Source organism: Struthio camelus, chromosome 1, assembly GCF_040807025.1.
Source record: "Struthio camelus isolate bStrCam1 chromosome 1, bStrCam1.hap1, whole genome shotgun sequence".
NCBI lineage: Eukaryota > Metazoa > Chordata > Aves > Struthioniformes > Struthionidae > Struthio > Struthio camelus.
The window spans coordinates 46,886,681-46,901,230 of NC_090942.1; the positions used below are offsets into that span (position 1 = coordinate 46,886,681).

At 35.7% G+C, this 14,550-nt stretch overlaps 1 protein-coding gene across 1 annotated transcript in view; it reads left to right on the forward strand.

The window, feature by feature from the left end:
* TMTC2 (transmembrane O-mannosyltransferase targeting cadherins 2) overlaps positions 1-14,215 on the forward strand; it is a 256,213-nt gene extending 241,998 nt beyond the window's left edge. Inside the window, exon 12 of the mRNA XM_068936498.1 lies at positions 11,170-14,215. Within this exon, the coding sequence (XP_068792599.1) occupies positions 11,170-11,349 (180 nt within the window). The 3' untranslated portion in view covers positions 11,350-14,215. The remainder of the gene's footprint in view (positions 1-11,169) is intronic.
* Positions 14,216-14,550: the final 335 nt, after the last annotated feature.

Here is a 14,550-nt window from a genome sequence, read left to right on the forward strand (position 1 = left end):
GAGGGTGTTTAGCAATAAATATCTTCCTTATTTTCTTTCTAATTTGTAGTGCTTATGTACTTCCCATTCTAGGAATGATTTTTGGATGTGGGTTGGTGTATCATTTTTGATTTCTTTTTTCCTCAACTTCTAGATTTTTTCCTGCCACAGTGTTGAAGGGGCTGAATGGAATTGATTCAGAACAGTTAAGACATAGGACTGCAACATTTATGTCAGTAATACTACTTTGACGACTACCGTATCCATAACCATTTTTTTCTTGACGTATTTGATACAGCTGTTTGTTTTGTTTGTTTTTGTTTTGTTTCATTTTACAGAGTGTCTAAGTGGTTGTCTGGATAAAAAAAGAAAGGCCCTACAGTGAGGCTGTTTTGGGTCTGAGATCTGTCTGTGAAGAGTTTTCTGTATGTTTGCGTAACACCAGGAAGGGGATGTGTGGGAAGCAGCAGGCTGAAGTCATTTTCTTGGAATTTGTCTTTAAAAGTGACTTCAGTACCAGTTTGAATTTATTTTTCCCTTGGAAAGTTGTAGTCTAGAGGTCAGATGTTTACTAATAGGAAGATGCAGTGAGGAAAGAATGGGCAGCCTTTCATTTCCCCCCAAATTAGTCCCTTTTTGTTGAGACATTCTGGACCAGTGTGTATTGATCAACTCTGCGTATTGTATTTACATGGTTCTGTTCACCATGGTTTGTTTTACTGGAGAACAAATATACGTTCTAGTGTACCTACCCCTTTGAAACATATCTTCTGTATATAATGAACAGCTCTATTACTAAGCTGAGGCAGTTTACTAATTCTTCAGGTGCTCCAGTAAAGTTATCTTCCTGTAACAGTAAGTAACTTTAATCTGACATTATGGTTTGTAACAGTGCCAGTTGCCTTGGCATCTGGCTGCCTTAAACTCCCTGAAAACAATTACAGCGTAAAAGAAAAGAGAAATCTTTTCAAATAAAACAACAACAGGAAAAAGAAAATCCACAGTAAAAACCTAAATTAAATTCCACACAAAGGTTTGCTGAATGTCTTTTAGATACCGTGGGTTGAATGACTGATATTTTTATGATGGAGTTATTTGGTGGAGGGTTATTTGTAACTCAGTAAATCTACTTCATTTCTGCAGATTGCGTTTAAATACACTCATAAATATAATTATCAGGGTTATTCTTCTCATATTTAACATATCGATACATGATCCTTTACTAATTTTCTTGGAAAAATCTGGTTCTGGTAGCCACACTGGTGGAGTATTTTGTTGATTGTTTCACAAATTGACTATTGCTTCTACCCATAATAGAGGAAGAAAATGCTCTCTAAACAGAGACTATGGAAATCACAAAACAGGAAAATCTTTTGATTTTGAGAATAAAAGTGAATTTCAAAAAAAAAAAAATATTGCTAGTGGATATGACCCAAAGTTAATTTTTGTAGGCTCTTGTGGTGTTCAGGAGGAATGGGTGGTTGGTGCAATGAAAATATATACTGAGAAGGCAAATTACATTGAGCCATTGGCTGAAGAACCTACATGTGCCTTCCAGGGGTCTTAGATTCCTGTCCCCTCCAGGCAGTGGAGGGCTTTCCCTGGGGCAGTTTGGAGCAAGCATTTGTTTTCACAAAGTAACTTTGGACATTGAATTTCAGAGTCAGAAGTTGAACTTTGATTTCTTGGTGCTAGTCCTGTGTATGTTAGTTGTCCTCTTGTGCTTTAAGAAATAATTAGATGTTTGTTTGAGTTTTTTTTTAAGGAAGATATTACTCAGTGTTACTTCCTATATGAATATCTTAAAACTTAAACAATACAGAAAGCTCATGCTCATTAAACAGCAGTTATTGACATATGTAGTATTAAGTGCAAACTCCCAGAGTAGTATGTGGATCTACCATTGAATATAACACTTCTTACTGTTATCAATATTAATTTCTTAGAAAGCACTGTAAATATACATGCTACTGAATAATGGATCAGCTTAGTTAAGCTGTAGCCTTAAAAGCCTAAAAAAATTGCCTTTTTTTTAACAAGTCACAACCTTGAAAAAGCATAGCAAGTGATTAGTGCCCAGTGCTCTTACTATGAGCCATCAAAAGACCACATTATAGAAACTACGGCCTTGAAATCTTTAAGCTACAAGAATCAAAATTAAATCCTCACACTTACCTTGGAAGTTCATAGTTTTAATATCTACTGTTGATTTAATTGGTAAATGCCATATAGAGAACAACTCCAGGTTCCTGGCTGCCAAAAACTAATGCACGAGTTCGTATGTACTACGTGGAATGCTGTAATTCAGCACTGCAGAAAGGTGCAGCAGTACGTGCCTCATGCTTCTTTCCTCAGCTACTGTGATATCCCTGTGAGTAAAACTGAAGTCAAGGCAGAGCGTGGCATGACCTTTTTGCTCTGGGGAGCAGACATGAAAGTGATAGGAGCCAGATGAAAAGGATAAAGGGGAAGAGAAAAGATTGATGTGCAAACACTTGAAGGTTCTCCGTACAGGAATTTCAGAAAAGAAAAGGTTTACGGACAAGGTTTTCGAGCACATTTGGTTGTGTCTGCTATGTAACATAAACGTACTTTCCTGGACAACACATCATCTCAAGGGTTTTATTATTTATTTACAAAGTTAGGAGGATTGTTTTCATTTGTAAAATTGCTTTGGTATCATTGCGCTTATGTCATTTGTCACACACTGAAGTTGCATTTTTGACCAAATTGAAAATATATTCTGACACTGTTGATAATCAACTTTGTTATGGAAATTGTGTCACTTCATCTAGTAGATATCAATTGCATTTTCCTGCCAATGCAATCATTGCCATTAGTTTTTAAGAGACATATTGATTGATTCTGTTGTCTAGTGAAATTTAGTCAAAAGAAACTCTGCTGTTGAAGGGCAGAATGGAGGCAGAATTCATGCTGAAACATCCTGCAGTCCCTAATAATCTCCTAAGAGCCAAGGTGATTCTTCCTTTTTCTTTTTTCCTATTTCTGTAATGCTCTAATATCACTCTCTTTTTTGTAACTGTCTTAATAGTGGTTGTGCATGATAAAAACCCTGTATAAATTTGTGAGATGCTCACTTGTTGATGCTCAGATCAAGTATATGAAATTGCATAATGGTCGATGTAGCCTTTCGGTCCAGAAAGCTGTACCTTGCTATTGCAAAAACCTAAATAGTTTTGGGAAATGTTCAGCAATATTAGTCTCGTTCTTTAACATTTAATTCAACTGACTTCACTTGACAACCACAGGTGCAAAACCTTGTGTGATACTTAACATTTCACCTAAATCTCTTGAGTCAAAATACTGGAAATCTTTTGACTTTGAGATTTCCTCATAGAACTTAACTAAATTTTCCAGGCCAGAATGACAAATGAAATTTAGTAGCGTGAAATTTAGTAGTTGGCTATTCTACTCAAAAATGGAACAATTAAAATTTTAATGGAGCACTTCGTATGCTTGTGACTAGCGTCTTGAAGAACTGAACAGACTTCTCTGGGGAATGATGTATTTGATCAGTGTCTGGATGAAAATAGATGATGCATTCATTCTTAGCAGTGATTTTTGTTTTCCAGGGAAATTTTATTTGACTGTAAAACCTGAACTTTTTTTAAAATCTAGTAGTATATACCCTGAGAGTGAACTTTAGAGCACAATTTCAAATGATCTCCAAATTACAGTGTCCTCTGCAGATTAGCTAGGTTTGATTGTATTAATATGGATGGCTATTCTAATCAGCCCTGTCTGTGTGCTGCTGGGTGAAGTAGAGTATATTTGTTTATTTGTTGCAGCACTTTCTTTTGAATTAATAGTGTAGTTTATCTTTCTTTAGGCAGTAATACAAAGCCATTTATTTTTCTGGTTTCCACTGTTTAGAAAGAAAGTGTTTATGTGCAAAAATACATATTTATTAAGAGGTTCAATTCCATTTTAAAAAGCCTCAAGTTTTTCTTAATAGCACAAAAATCTGTTACTGAAAGATATTGAGCAATTTCTTTTTGTTAGAATAGTACTACAGATGACATTTCCATTTAGCAAGCTTCTCACTTGCTGGGAATATGGGCCTTTTAATTAACACATAGGGTACTCTTGTTAGATAAAGTAAAGAAGTTGTTAAATGTTTTAAATCATAATCATAACTAGTATTAAAATGATCAAATTGCAGACATCAGAGCACAGTTGGATTTCTATAAGCAAAAATTAAATCATTTGAGGATTTTTTTCTATGAAATCCTAAAGTACTGGGAAAATTATATAAGATTATCATATGTTATATGCTGAAAACATTCAAGCTGGAAAGCTAAAAGAGTTTAATTAGAAACACTTTAAGGCCTGGAAAACTTACTTTTGTGATTTTTTTTTCCTTAATATAACCATAATATTAAATACTTATAATGTATGTGCCTGTTTAGCTTTAATTATGGTAATACGAGTATGTTATCTGAAACCGTCCATCATGATTTCCATATAAATTAAGAGAGTTATTACTAGGAGATTTTTTAAACATCAATTAAAATAATTGATGCATACTCATTGAAGAATAATCTAGATATATGGAAATTACAAATGTAGGGAAGTCTTTGAGGCACTTTTTAAGTTGTTAATATGATCTGCAGCCTTTAGCAGTTGCAACATATGCATTTGTTAACTTGCCAGTATATGATACAATATATTCTGAATTTATATAAAGGCCCATAGTATAAGGTTTTTCAGCAGCAGGGTGTAATGTATATCCATATGTGCTTTTTCATTTTTGAATAACTTTGTTTTTAAAACTCTGAGCATTCTCTGAAGGTTAAGATGAAAAAGACACGGGGCAGGGAGGGGAACCCATTGCCTGGAGAACATGGATGCTAAAATGTCCCCTATTGATGTGATAATTTGAGAAGGAAGTAGGCTGCTTGATGCTTCCCTCTCATGCCAAGTTGCAGAACTCTTCCTGACTCAAAGCTGTGGATTTCCTTTAATGCTGCCGATGGCTAAACCTACAAGCAAACCAAATGACTTCACAGTATGCTTGTGGGTGAAAGCTCTCACCTCTCTACTATCCATAAATGTAGAGAAACTGGTAGAAAGCTTCATTCATTTTCTAGTTTCTGGTTTTAGATGCAAGTATTTTACAATGTGTGGTTGTAGACAGAAACCTCTCCAGCGAGTTTTCAGAAGGAAACAAGATCAGACACATACGAACAATTTCCATGTATGTTCTCTTTGCATCCGGCAGGTACAAGTGACATCTGGTTTGAAAGTCCAGATGTCCAACTTATTAGCTTGATGTACTATCCTAACTTGAGACTATTACACCGATTATATCCAACAGCAAAATATGTCTAGAACTATAACTGAAGTCATTTTCAAAACAATTAGTAAACAGTAAATGGTTGTTCTGCTAATGTAATAGTCTTACAGTAATGACTGAATCCAAGGATCCATTACCCCCTACTGTTCAGGCTTGTTGTTGGTTAGATTTATACACCTATGTATGTTAGTCAGTCTCAAGGTAATTACACTGGGACATGGGTTCCTTTTACAGTTGAGATGTTTAGGTCCACTTGTGACTAATAGCATTTTGGAAACTGTACTCTTTGGAATGCTTTATCAAATTAGTACCTGCAGGGAGAATGCTTTTTTCTCTCCATTCCCCAACTTCACTATTTAAGCTGAAAGCTCTTGTTGACACAAAAACGTATTTTCAAAAATTGTGCATGAATAGACTTTTAATTCAAAGAATATATTTAACTGTCGGAGAGTAGAAGTTGCAGAGCACTGTTTCATTTTAAGATGGGGTTTGCAAAGATGCTGATTATTTTGTTTTGTTTTCCAGCAGAACTGAATGCTTTTCTGTCTGGGCCGATGACCCAGGAAATCCCTCACAATGCTTAATTTTATGCTTTTTTATTCCATCTGATCCATAACATTTTACCGCACGTCCTGTAATCTTGTTCCAGAATGCCTTTTGTGGCAAGTTATCTGTCCCCAGACAGTTTGCTGTCTGCCTCTCTGTTGTCGTCTTAGCCAGCTTACTGGAGGTTGGTGTTTTACTTACAATTCCTACAGTGTTTGAAATGAAATACCAGTCACAGTGTATGCAAACTGCAGTTCTTAAGAGACGAAGTGGTCTCTTAGCATTAAGACTGAGCGAGGAAATGTGAGTCTCTGTTTGGAAGGAGTAACTGGCACTTGATTGTCTCACACCACTAGGTTTTGGCCCTATAAAAAGGTCTACGTCCACGTATTGTTCTTACTGCTGACTTCATAGCAGTAGCAGTGGAATTGCATTGGAGAGTATGATCTCTGTTCACATCCGTTCGCAGGAACTATATCTCTGCATTTCTCTCCCTTGCTCCTCTGTCTGCACACACCCCACACACCCATGCTTTAAAGAACTATCCTTACAACTTGGGGCAGCCACTAGGTCACAGTTTCACTCAGATGTTTTGGGGTCTGTCAAAAGTAGGTGCGACCCCTGAAATGATTCTGTTGTTCACAATTATCTTTAGCAATAAAAAAAGGAGCTGTTGACATTTTGATTGCCTTAGAAAATAGGATGTTGTGCTATGGCAATGACACCAGTAATAAAAGTTCAAGTGAAAATTCTTTCCGTCGCTGTGAGAGGATAAAGAAGGCATGACAGCACATTATGCCATGGTCACTGAAAAGCTGAAGCAGTCCACCATGATGAGCTTTCATACTTAGTGATCTATGCTACAGCTAATACTCTCTCTGCTGTTTTACTACTCAGTCATTATTGTAGCAGCTATATGTCTTCGGTTATCAAAGAGAAATATTTGAATTCTTCAGCTATATTTAACCAAAGTTCTGAGATAAAATATTCACATGTGGCATTTTGCATCTTTCTTCAAGTATGGCCTTTGCTTGACAGGAATGCTTACAATAATAATTGCCCTTAATTGTTCTGTTATAATAAATCAAAACACTCACCTCTGTGCTTCTGATGTGAATCAGACACTTGGATTTTTCCTGAGAGTAAAGAGAGGTCTTCAGTTTTATGGTTGGCCATGGTGATTGCAGGATTCTTTCTCAGTCCCAATCATCATCTGTTTCGAAACAAGAAGAATATTGACAACCCCCTTTCAGTGACTTTTTAAAACGGCTAAGGGAGAAGTAGCTTGTGCATGTACTTTATACTATCAGCGTATAAATTAGCATGGTTTTCCTTAAAAGCACCCCAGCAGCATGTGTTTTCATCTCAGTACTTGCCACCGTGGCCTGTGTGGTGTCGAACAAAGAAGAGATTGCCTGTAAGCAGAAGGTTTGAGAAAGAATTTGCAGTTTTCATTGCTTGTGTTTGAGCTGTTGTTGGCCACGCTTGCCTACCATGCAAAGGAGAGACTTTTTTGAGATAGGTTAAGTGTTTTGTGTATTAGTTTGTATCTCTATAAACTTTTATGCCTACGTAGCAGTAAACTATTTTCCTCTGTTTCAGACTATTTCTCTAATATGGCACTTGATATGAATGGCGCCAGAGATGATGAAAAAGAAATCAGTTCATCTACTATGTTATTAATATACACTGTGTTTGTGGGTCTGATACTTTACTTGGTTACATCAGTGTAATCATGAAAAATTCCACAGAATTATAATAAATTATTTGAGGTTTCCATAATACATTTTAGAGAAGAGTTTAGCTCGTGTTAAAGTTTTTGTATGCCCCAGGGCTCTTCCTTTGTTTTGGTAGCGTGGAGAAAGTTTGAAAGAGTTGTCATCAGTATAAACCAAAAACACCTCAGGCAACTAAGTGCATGGCATTTATTATTTTATTACTCATCAGCTACCCTACTAGTTGTCCCTCCCCTCCCCTTCCCCACTAAAAAACCTAAAGAAACAAGCACACCACAAGAAGAATGCAAATAAAGGGAATAATTCCCAATAGACCATAAAAGACAGCATTTATAACCCTGATAGAAATGCCAGTCAGCTGCTTTGATGTAAAGCATCTGTCTCCAAAAGGAAATGAAGGAAGGCCTGTTTCTCCTTTCAAGTCTCTGAAGTAGTAGGTGGTGTCATTTGTTATACAGTGCTACAAGTCCTGTGTTGTTGGACTGGTAGCTGCCGACTGCCTTTGTTAACGTACTGAAAAGTTTTATCAGCTGTCTTTAATAAAAGACAATATATGTGGAGGAAAGCTATAGCAAATGTGGCTTGCTCTGCGTCCTCAGACCATCATTTATAGCTGTTAGGGAACGATGACACTGATGTACAATCTTTCAGTCACCCAAAATTCTTGCGATTGTTGCAATAAGCCCTAGATATTGGGGTGACTGATACCCTACAAAGTTAGGGAGTAGCCTTTCAGAAGTCCTATGCACTTTTTCACTTGAAACATGAAGGAGTTGGTATGAACTTTCAGCACTACTTGAAATGAATTACCCGTTCACGTTTTACATAGATATATTTCCGTTGAGCATAGTGGTCTGAAATTTTATTGGCTTTCTAGGAAGTAAGGAATGGTAGATAGAAGTTGGAAAATTTCATATTCAGTTAAAAGGCATGTAATTTGCTCTTTTTTTCTAGATGTTTTTGTTGCTTGCTGTACTGAAATGATTTACTAAATTAAAGACATGATGGCAGAAGAGGAGGGGTTTTTTATGTTTAAGTCCTATATATGCAACTTTCTTTAGAGTACTTGATTAGCACTATGTACAGACCTTTGGTTGGGGGGCAGAGAGGAGTTTGGGAAGCCCTATGAGAAAACTGCTTTACTTCCCAGACACTATGTGAATGTCCTAGAATTAGAACTGAATGCATTTTGGGGTGTATGTTACTTAATGAGAGTTTTTCTAGGTTTACAGTTATTTAATCTTTATCTGTTGTAAGCTTTGTCTAACTAAACACATACATATAGAATTATATTTTGAGTGGGAAGACAGTTATATGTTTATAACTCTGCAAACGTGTATATATGCTCTTGCAAAAGGCTATTTGGACCTCTAATTGGGCCAATATTGGTCACAATTAATGAGAATGGACTGTCCTACTCACGATCATGTCTCAAGCAAGATGGAGGAGAAAGGCCATTTTCAGATGCTTCCATGTAAAAATAAATGAATAAAAGAAATATGTGGCTATTCAGACAGTCATCCATTTACAATAGAGTTGTTCCTTTATGAGTCTTTGCTTGCATCATTTCAATTAGCATCCAGAAAGTCTTCAATTAAGGAACGTATTCCATTATATAAAATGGCATGTATGATTGACGCTGCAAAGTAGGAGCTCCAATAACGTGGCTGCTGCTGTGTGTTGTCCTCCACAAAGATTACTTTTCAGGGGCTTAATTTTCCTTCTCCAAACAGAATATGAATTGAATACAAAATTTCTGAGGTTATTTAACTTGAAAATAACGCATAAAACCTAGCTGGTTGGTTGGTGGGATTTGTTTGTTTGTTTTAATGGGACCCAGTAACTAATTTAGGGGGGAATTAATCTGTCAGGGCTAAGCATGAAAAATTACATCTAAATCTAAAAATGGCATCTTCAAGTTGCACTGGCTTAGCATTATGGGGTTTACAGTAGGGATGACTGGATGGCAGAACTCATTTTGTTTGGCAAAATGTTATAACTCTGGAAGCCAGTTGTTCTGAAAACTTGTTACACCACAGTCTTTATCAGTTTTTATGATGCATATCTCAATAGATGAAAAGAATCAAGAAGAGAGTTGAACAAATAGGAAGAACTGGGAGGAGATAAAACTATTTTCTGAACAAGATTTCCGATATGAAGTTTCATTTTTGTTTTTTGTTTTTTTTTTTTGAAACTTGAATCAGAAGGATAGGAGTAACATATTTAACTTGCTGGTGGTGAGATTTGAAACGCAGGTAAGTCCTCCTCATTCTAATGACTTCCTATTACCACATCGGTCTGGAAGGGCTTGCACTCCAGGACACCATCTCTAGTGCATGTTTTACTGACCTTCTACCTACTGTGTGACTGAAGTTATTGTCACTGAAGGGCATGTAGAGCATAGCAACCCTGCACTGCTCCCTTTGCCCCCTCCCCTCTCCCCCCCAAAAAAGCTGAGCCAAGCTGTGTTTCCATGTGGCTTCACAGTTTTGAGTCTTGCAGTTTGATCTGACCACTGGTAAGTGGTGTCTTGGACCCCTGTCCTTGGAGGCAAAACTGTGCAACTTGGAAAGTGAGTGTTCCTGAAGCTCAGTGAAAATGATAGTGACCTGAGGAGGACTTTACTGAACTTTACATAGGTTTTGGAGTTGTTTTTTTTTTTCATCCTTTTTTCTTTGAAATCCAAGGTACTGGTTTGGTAAATGACATTACTGTGCTCCTACGAGCATGTTATACCTAGAAGTACTTGTACAAAAGGTAGGTTAATCTCCGTTCTTTTCAGCTTCAGAAATCTGCTTTCTCTGACTTTGTAATATCTGTTAACTTTGTAGTAACTAGGTGTGTTTAATTACCACAAGTGACCTCTTATGTCAAATTGGAACAATCTAAAGATTAAAAAATAATAAAAACAAGAAACATTTTGTCTCAGCTAAAGAAAGCGGGAAGATCTGTTAGTAATGTGAGAGCTTTTTAAATGAGTTTGTTACAAATTCTTGACATCTTTGTTATTAAAATAGCATGCATTTCCACCATTGTTAATTTTACTCAACCATTCATTAAGAAATAATTGCCATAGCCTGAATCTAAATAAATATCTTAAGACCCTTGAACATCTCTAAAATCTGAGGACAGATTGTATTTTCCACTTATTATAATTAAGACAAAGAGAAAAAAAGGATGACTTCCAGTGTGTAAACTATTCTCACTGATTATAAACTCTTTATTGGCAATGAGTTGAATTAAAATTAAATTCCTGTCTTCAATCCACTCTTGAATGACTTTAATTTTCTCTTGGAAACTATACTATGCTGGTATTACCACATGTAAAGCTTTATGAGGTCTGTGCTTTCTCATTAAAGAGAGAAGTCTATATCTGTAGACACCAGAGCTCGCCCTGTTTAAAGCACAGAGTATACAGCAGCTGTTCAGAAACTTTTTCTTGTTATCTCTATTTGCTTAAATTGCTGAATTGCTTCCATGAAATGCCTGCAAACATGAGGGAATAATTTGTGTAAGTGGAAGAAGATTGTCTGAAAAGAAAAACTTAAAATAGTCTTAATATTTCTCCTTCCCATTTTTTTTTTGTACTAGTATCCTGCTGCCTTAATGAATCTTGGAGCCATTCTCCACCTCAATGGTAAACTCAAAGAGGCTGAAGAGAACTACCTCCTTGCCCTTCAACTTAAACCTGATGATGTCATCACTCAGTCCAATCTTCGCAAATTGTGGAATATCATGGAGAAACAAGGTTTAAAGACATCCAAAACATGATACTGAATATGATACTGAAAACTCTGTGAACTTTTTTTGTGAAACTGATTCAAGTCCCAAGCTAGAACTTCCACGAAGTTGTCCGATCACAGCGCTCATTGGACTTGACTGCAAGGGTCAGAGGTCTTAATTGCTGCTAAGAGAAGCTACTCTGCTTTTTTGGCATAGTTTTTTTTTTTTTTTTTGCCAGATTTAAAAAAAAAAAAAGGGAAACATTTTGAGGAATTCTATGCTCTATGCTCTTCTATATGGTCACCTATGCTCTAGGTGACCCTGCTTGAGCAGGGAGGTTGGACTAGATGATCTCCAGAGGTCCCTTCCAACCTAAACGATTCTGTGATTCTGTAGTTCATGATGGACTTAAGTGTTACCCCACAAAAGTATTTAGAATTGTAGCACTTAAATGAAGGTGTTTTGGCATACTTGATAAACCGTTGCAAATCCCATATTGCTCATTACCGTGTGGGTACTTGAAATGTATACTGTCATAGAAACACGAAGGGAAAATTGTACAGTATACACTAAGCCATATGGGAGTAAAAGTGGTAATAGTAGGTTGAAGTATTTTGCTGAGACTGTAACTCATTAAAATGTATACTAAATCCAACGTGTTTGCAGTTTGTCTTAATGCTGCTGTATCTCACTTTAGGACCACTTGCTTATCAATTTCACATCAGTTCATTTGGCCAATTTTATTTTTTCAAACCTGTCACTTTTGATTAGATGACTATTGAAAATTATTTGTACTGAGTGTGTACATGTAATTTCAGCTTGTTAAAAGTTTTGATGCAGTTTTCTTGTGATAGACAGTCTAATGGCTGTGGGTTAGACAGAATGAGCACGGAGAAGCCCATACTCTACATCAGATATGTAGAGAGGGTAAAAAAAAAAAAAAAGGCTGGAGGTATCCTTTAATGTTCTGACTTATCAATAGAAACAAGACTGATATTTGCCCTGATATCAAGTGAGTATGATCAGACTGTTATCTTAAGAAAAAAAAAAAATTGGTATTATAGAACAATGTGTTTGAATCTTTCACATCGCTGTCAGATAAGACTGTGTTTAAACTCAGCCAAGCGAGATTTAAAAATATTAGTGCTTGGATATGCTACAGATGAGACTTCATCAGCAACTACGAGAAAAGGGAATGATATACATTGAGGCTAGCAGGTAGCTGAAGGGACTGGATTTTATTGGATCATGTTCAAAACAGTGTAGATCAAGGGAAATGTATAACAATCATCGCCAGTTACTTTTCACAATGGTATTCTTTTAAAAAAATGTTATCTATTCAGATTCTAACCAAATACTAGAATTCTCTTTGTATTCTGACATGCATACTAGCAGCAGAGCTGTCAAATATCTAAATACGCTTTTGGTGAGGTTCAATTTATTTTTAGTTTGGAATGATTTGACCTACTTACTGTTTCAATCTTCATTTTTAATGTAAAAATAATTTATTTTAAATTGCAGTATATTGAAGCTTTAGTCAGATTTTTCCAGGCCATTTGCTAACTGCTCTCTTTCTTTGGAATAAGTATTATTGCTTCTAGGAAATTTACTATTTCATTTAATAACCTGTTTGTATCTGCTTCAATGTTCTTTTCATAATGGTAGATATTTAATGTTAAAGTGGTAGAGCACCTTGAACTGAAGCTTCTTCAGGATCTTCTGTTTAAAATCTCCTTTTTTACTGAAAAAGGTTTTCTTCCCGTTGAGCATCATTCCAACAAAACTGTAGAGAAGAATAATTTGCTGTATTTATTTATTTATTACTTGACTGCAGCAACATTTTCTGTCATTCACACAATAGTCTAAGTGTTGCTATTTCTTTTATTTGGTTTTCTTTGAATTTTTTGTGGTTAGTATGTGTGCTTAATGGCAAAGGAGACACTTGAGTGTACACTACTTCTTGGTCATTCTCCCCTTACACTTAGATTTTAGATCTGTACCAAATTACGTTGGGGAGTAGCTATTGCAAAGTCAGTAGAGTCATAAAACATGGTAGTGTGTGTTTCCTTTTCTTTTTTCATGCTCACTGAAACACCATCTTGCTAAGTTCACTACTGGCCTGCCAGAAGGGCTAGCGGGGCAAGACTGTTTGGTTTTGTAGAGTGTGCCAAGTTTTTCTGAAGTAATGATAAGGCTGGAAAAGCAAAATTGAAGGGTCAAAAGTTGAATTGCTACTTCATCACTGAAACCAGTGGTAAAATACAATGGTAGCTTGAACTTATTCTCCCTCTTTTCTGACTTTCTGGAAAATTATAGAAATAAATTAGATAGTACCTGTGACAGAACTCAGTATAAATCTGTGGTATCTTGCTTTATTTGCTCAACCGTCATCAAACTTTGATGGCTTCTTGGTCGTAACCGTTCACTCTGTTATTTGTCTCCTTCAACTTGTACTCATTCTTGTTTAGTAATTTGTATACATTGCACAAAAGGGGGAAGGGGGAGCACTCATTCGTTGCAGTGTCATGCTTGCATTGATAACTGTTTGTTTTGTTACTTTAAAAAAAAGAAAAGAAAGAAAAAAGGACTAGCATAAATTTGACAAGAATGTCCCTGAATACGTTTTTTAATATAGGTCTGGGCTTGATAACTTTCTTCTTTTGGAATAAATTTAAAACATGTTTAAAATATGTCTCTGCTCAGGGATTTATGGTGGATTATTGCAGACAGTGCTAAAAAAAAAAAAAAAAAAGAGCACAAGACAAGTTTACTAAATTAAAATTTTATTTTTTGAAAAACTGTTATTTGTATAAATTATCAGATTTGTAGGCTTTCCTTTTTGTAGAAATAATTGTTTATGTGCCAGATAAGAGAATTTCAATTTTGTTTTCAATAATAAAGCATTGATAACTAATACATTGTGCATTCCTTTATCTGTTACTGTAACAACTCTATTGACTTTTTTCTTATGCTAATTTAGTGAGTTATTGACTGTTTTAGGTACAGGACAACTATATGGCATGAATAGAATACAAATCTGTCATAGTTATCTTTCTTCTATACTCTGACTTTTATACTTCAGCTTATATTTTCTAAAGGTTATCTGGAAGCATTTTTGAATATTTTTACTCACAAAATTTAGCCGAAGGGTATGTTAACTATTCAATTTGTATGCTGTTTCTAAGCTGTGTGGGAATAAGAGCTGATGAACGAGATATATTTGTAAATTATTTTTATATTGACATATAA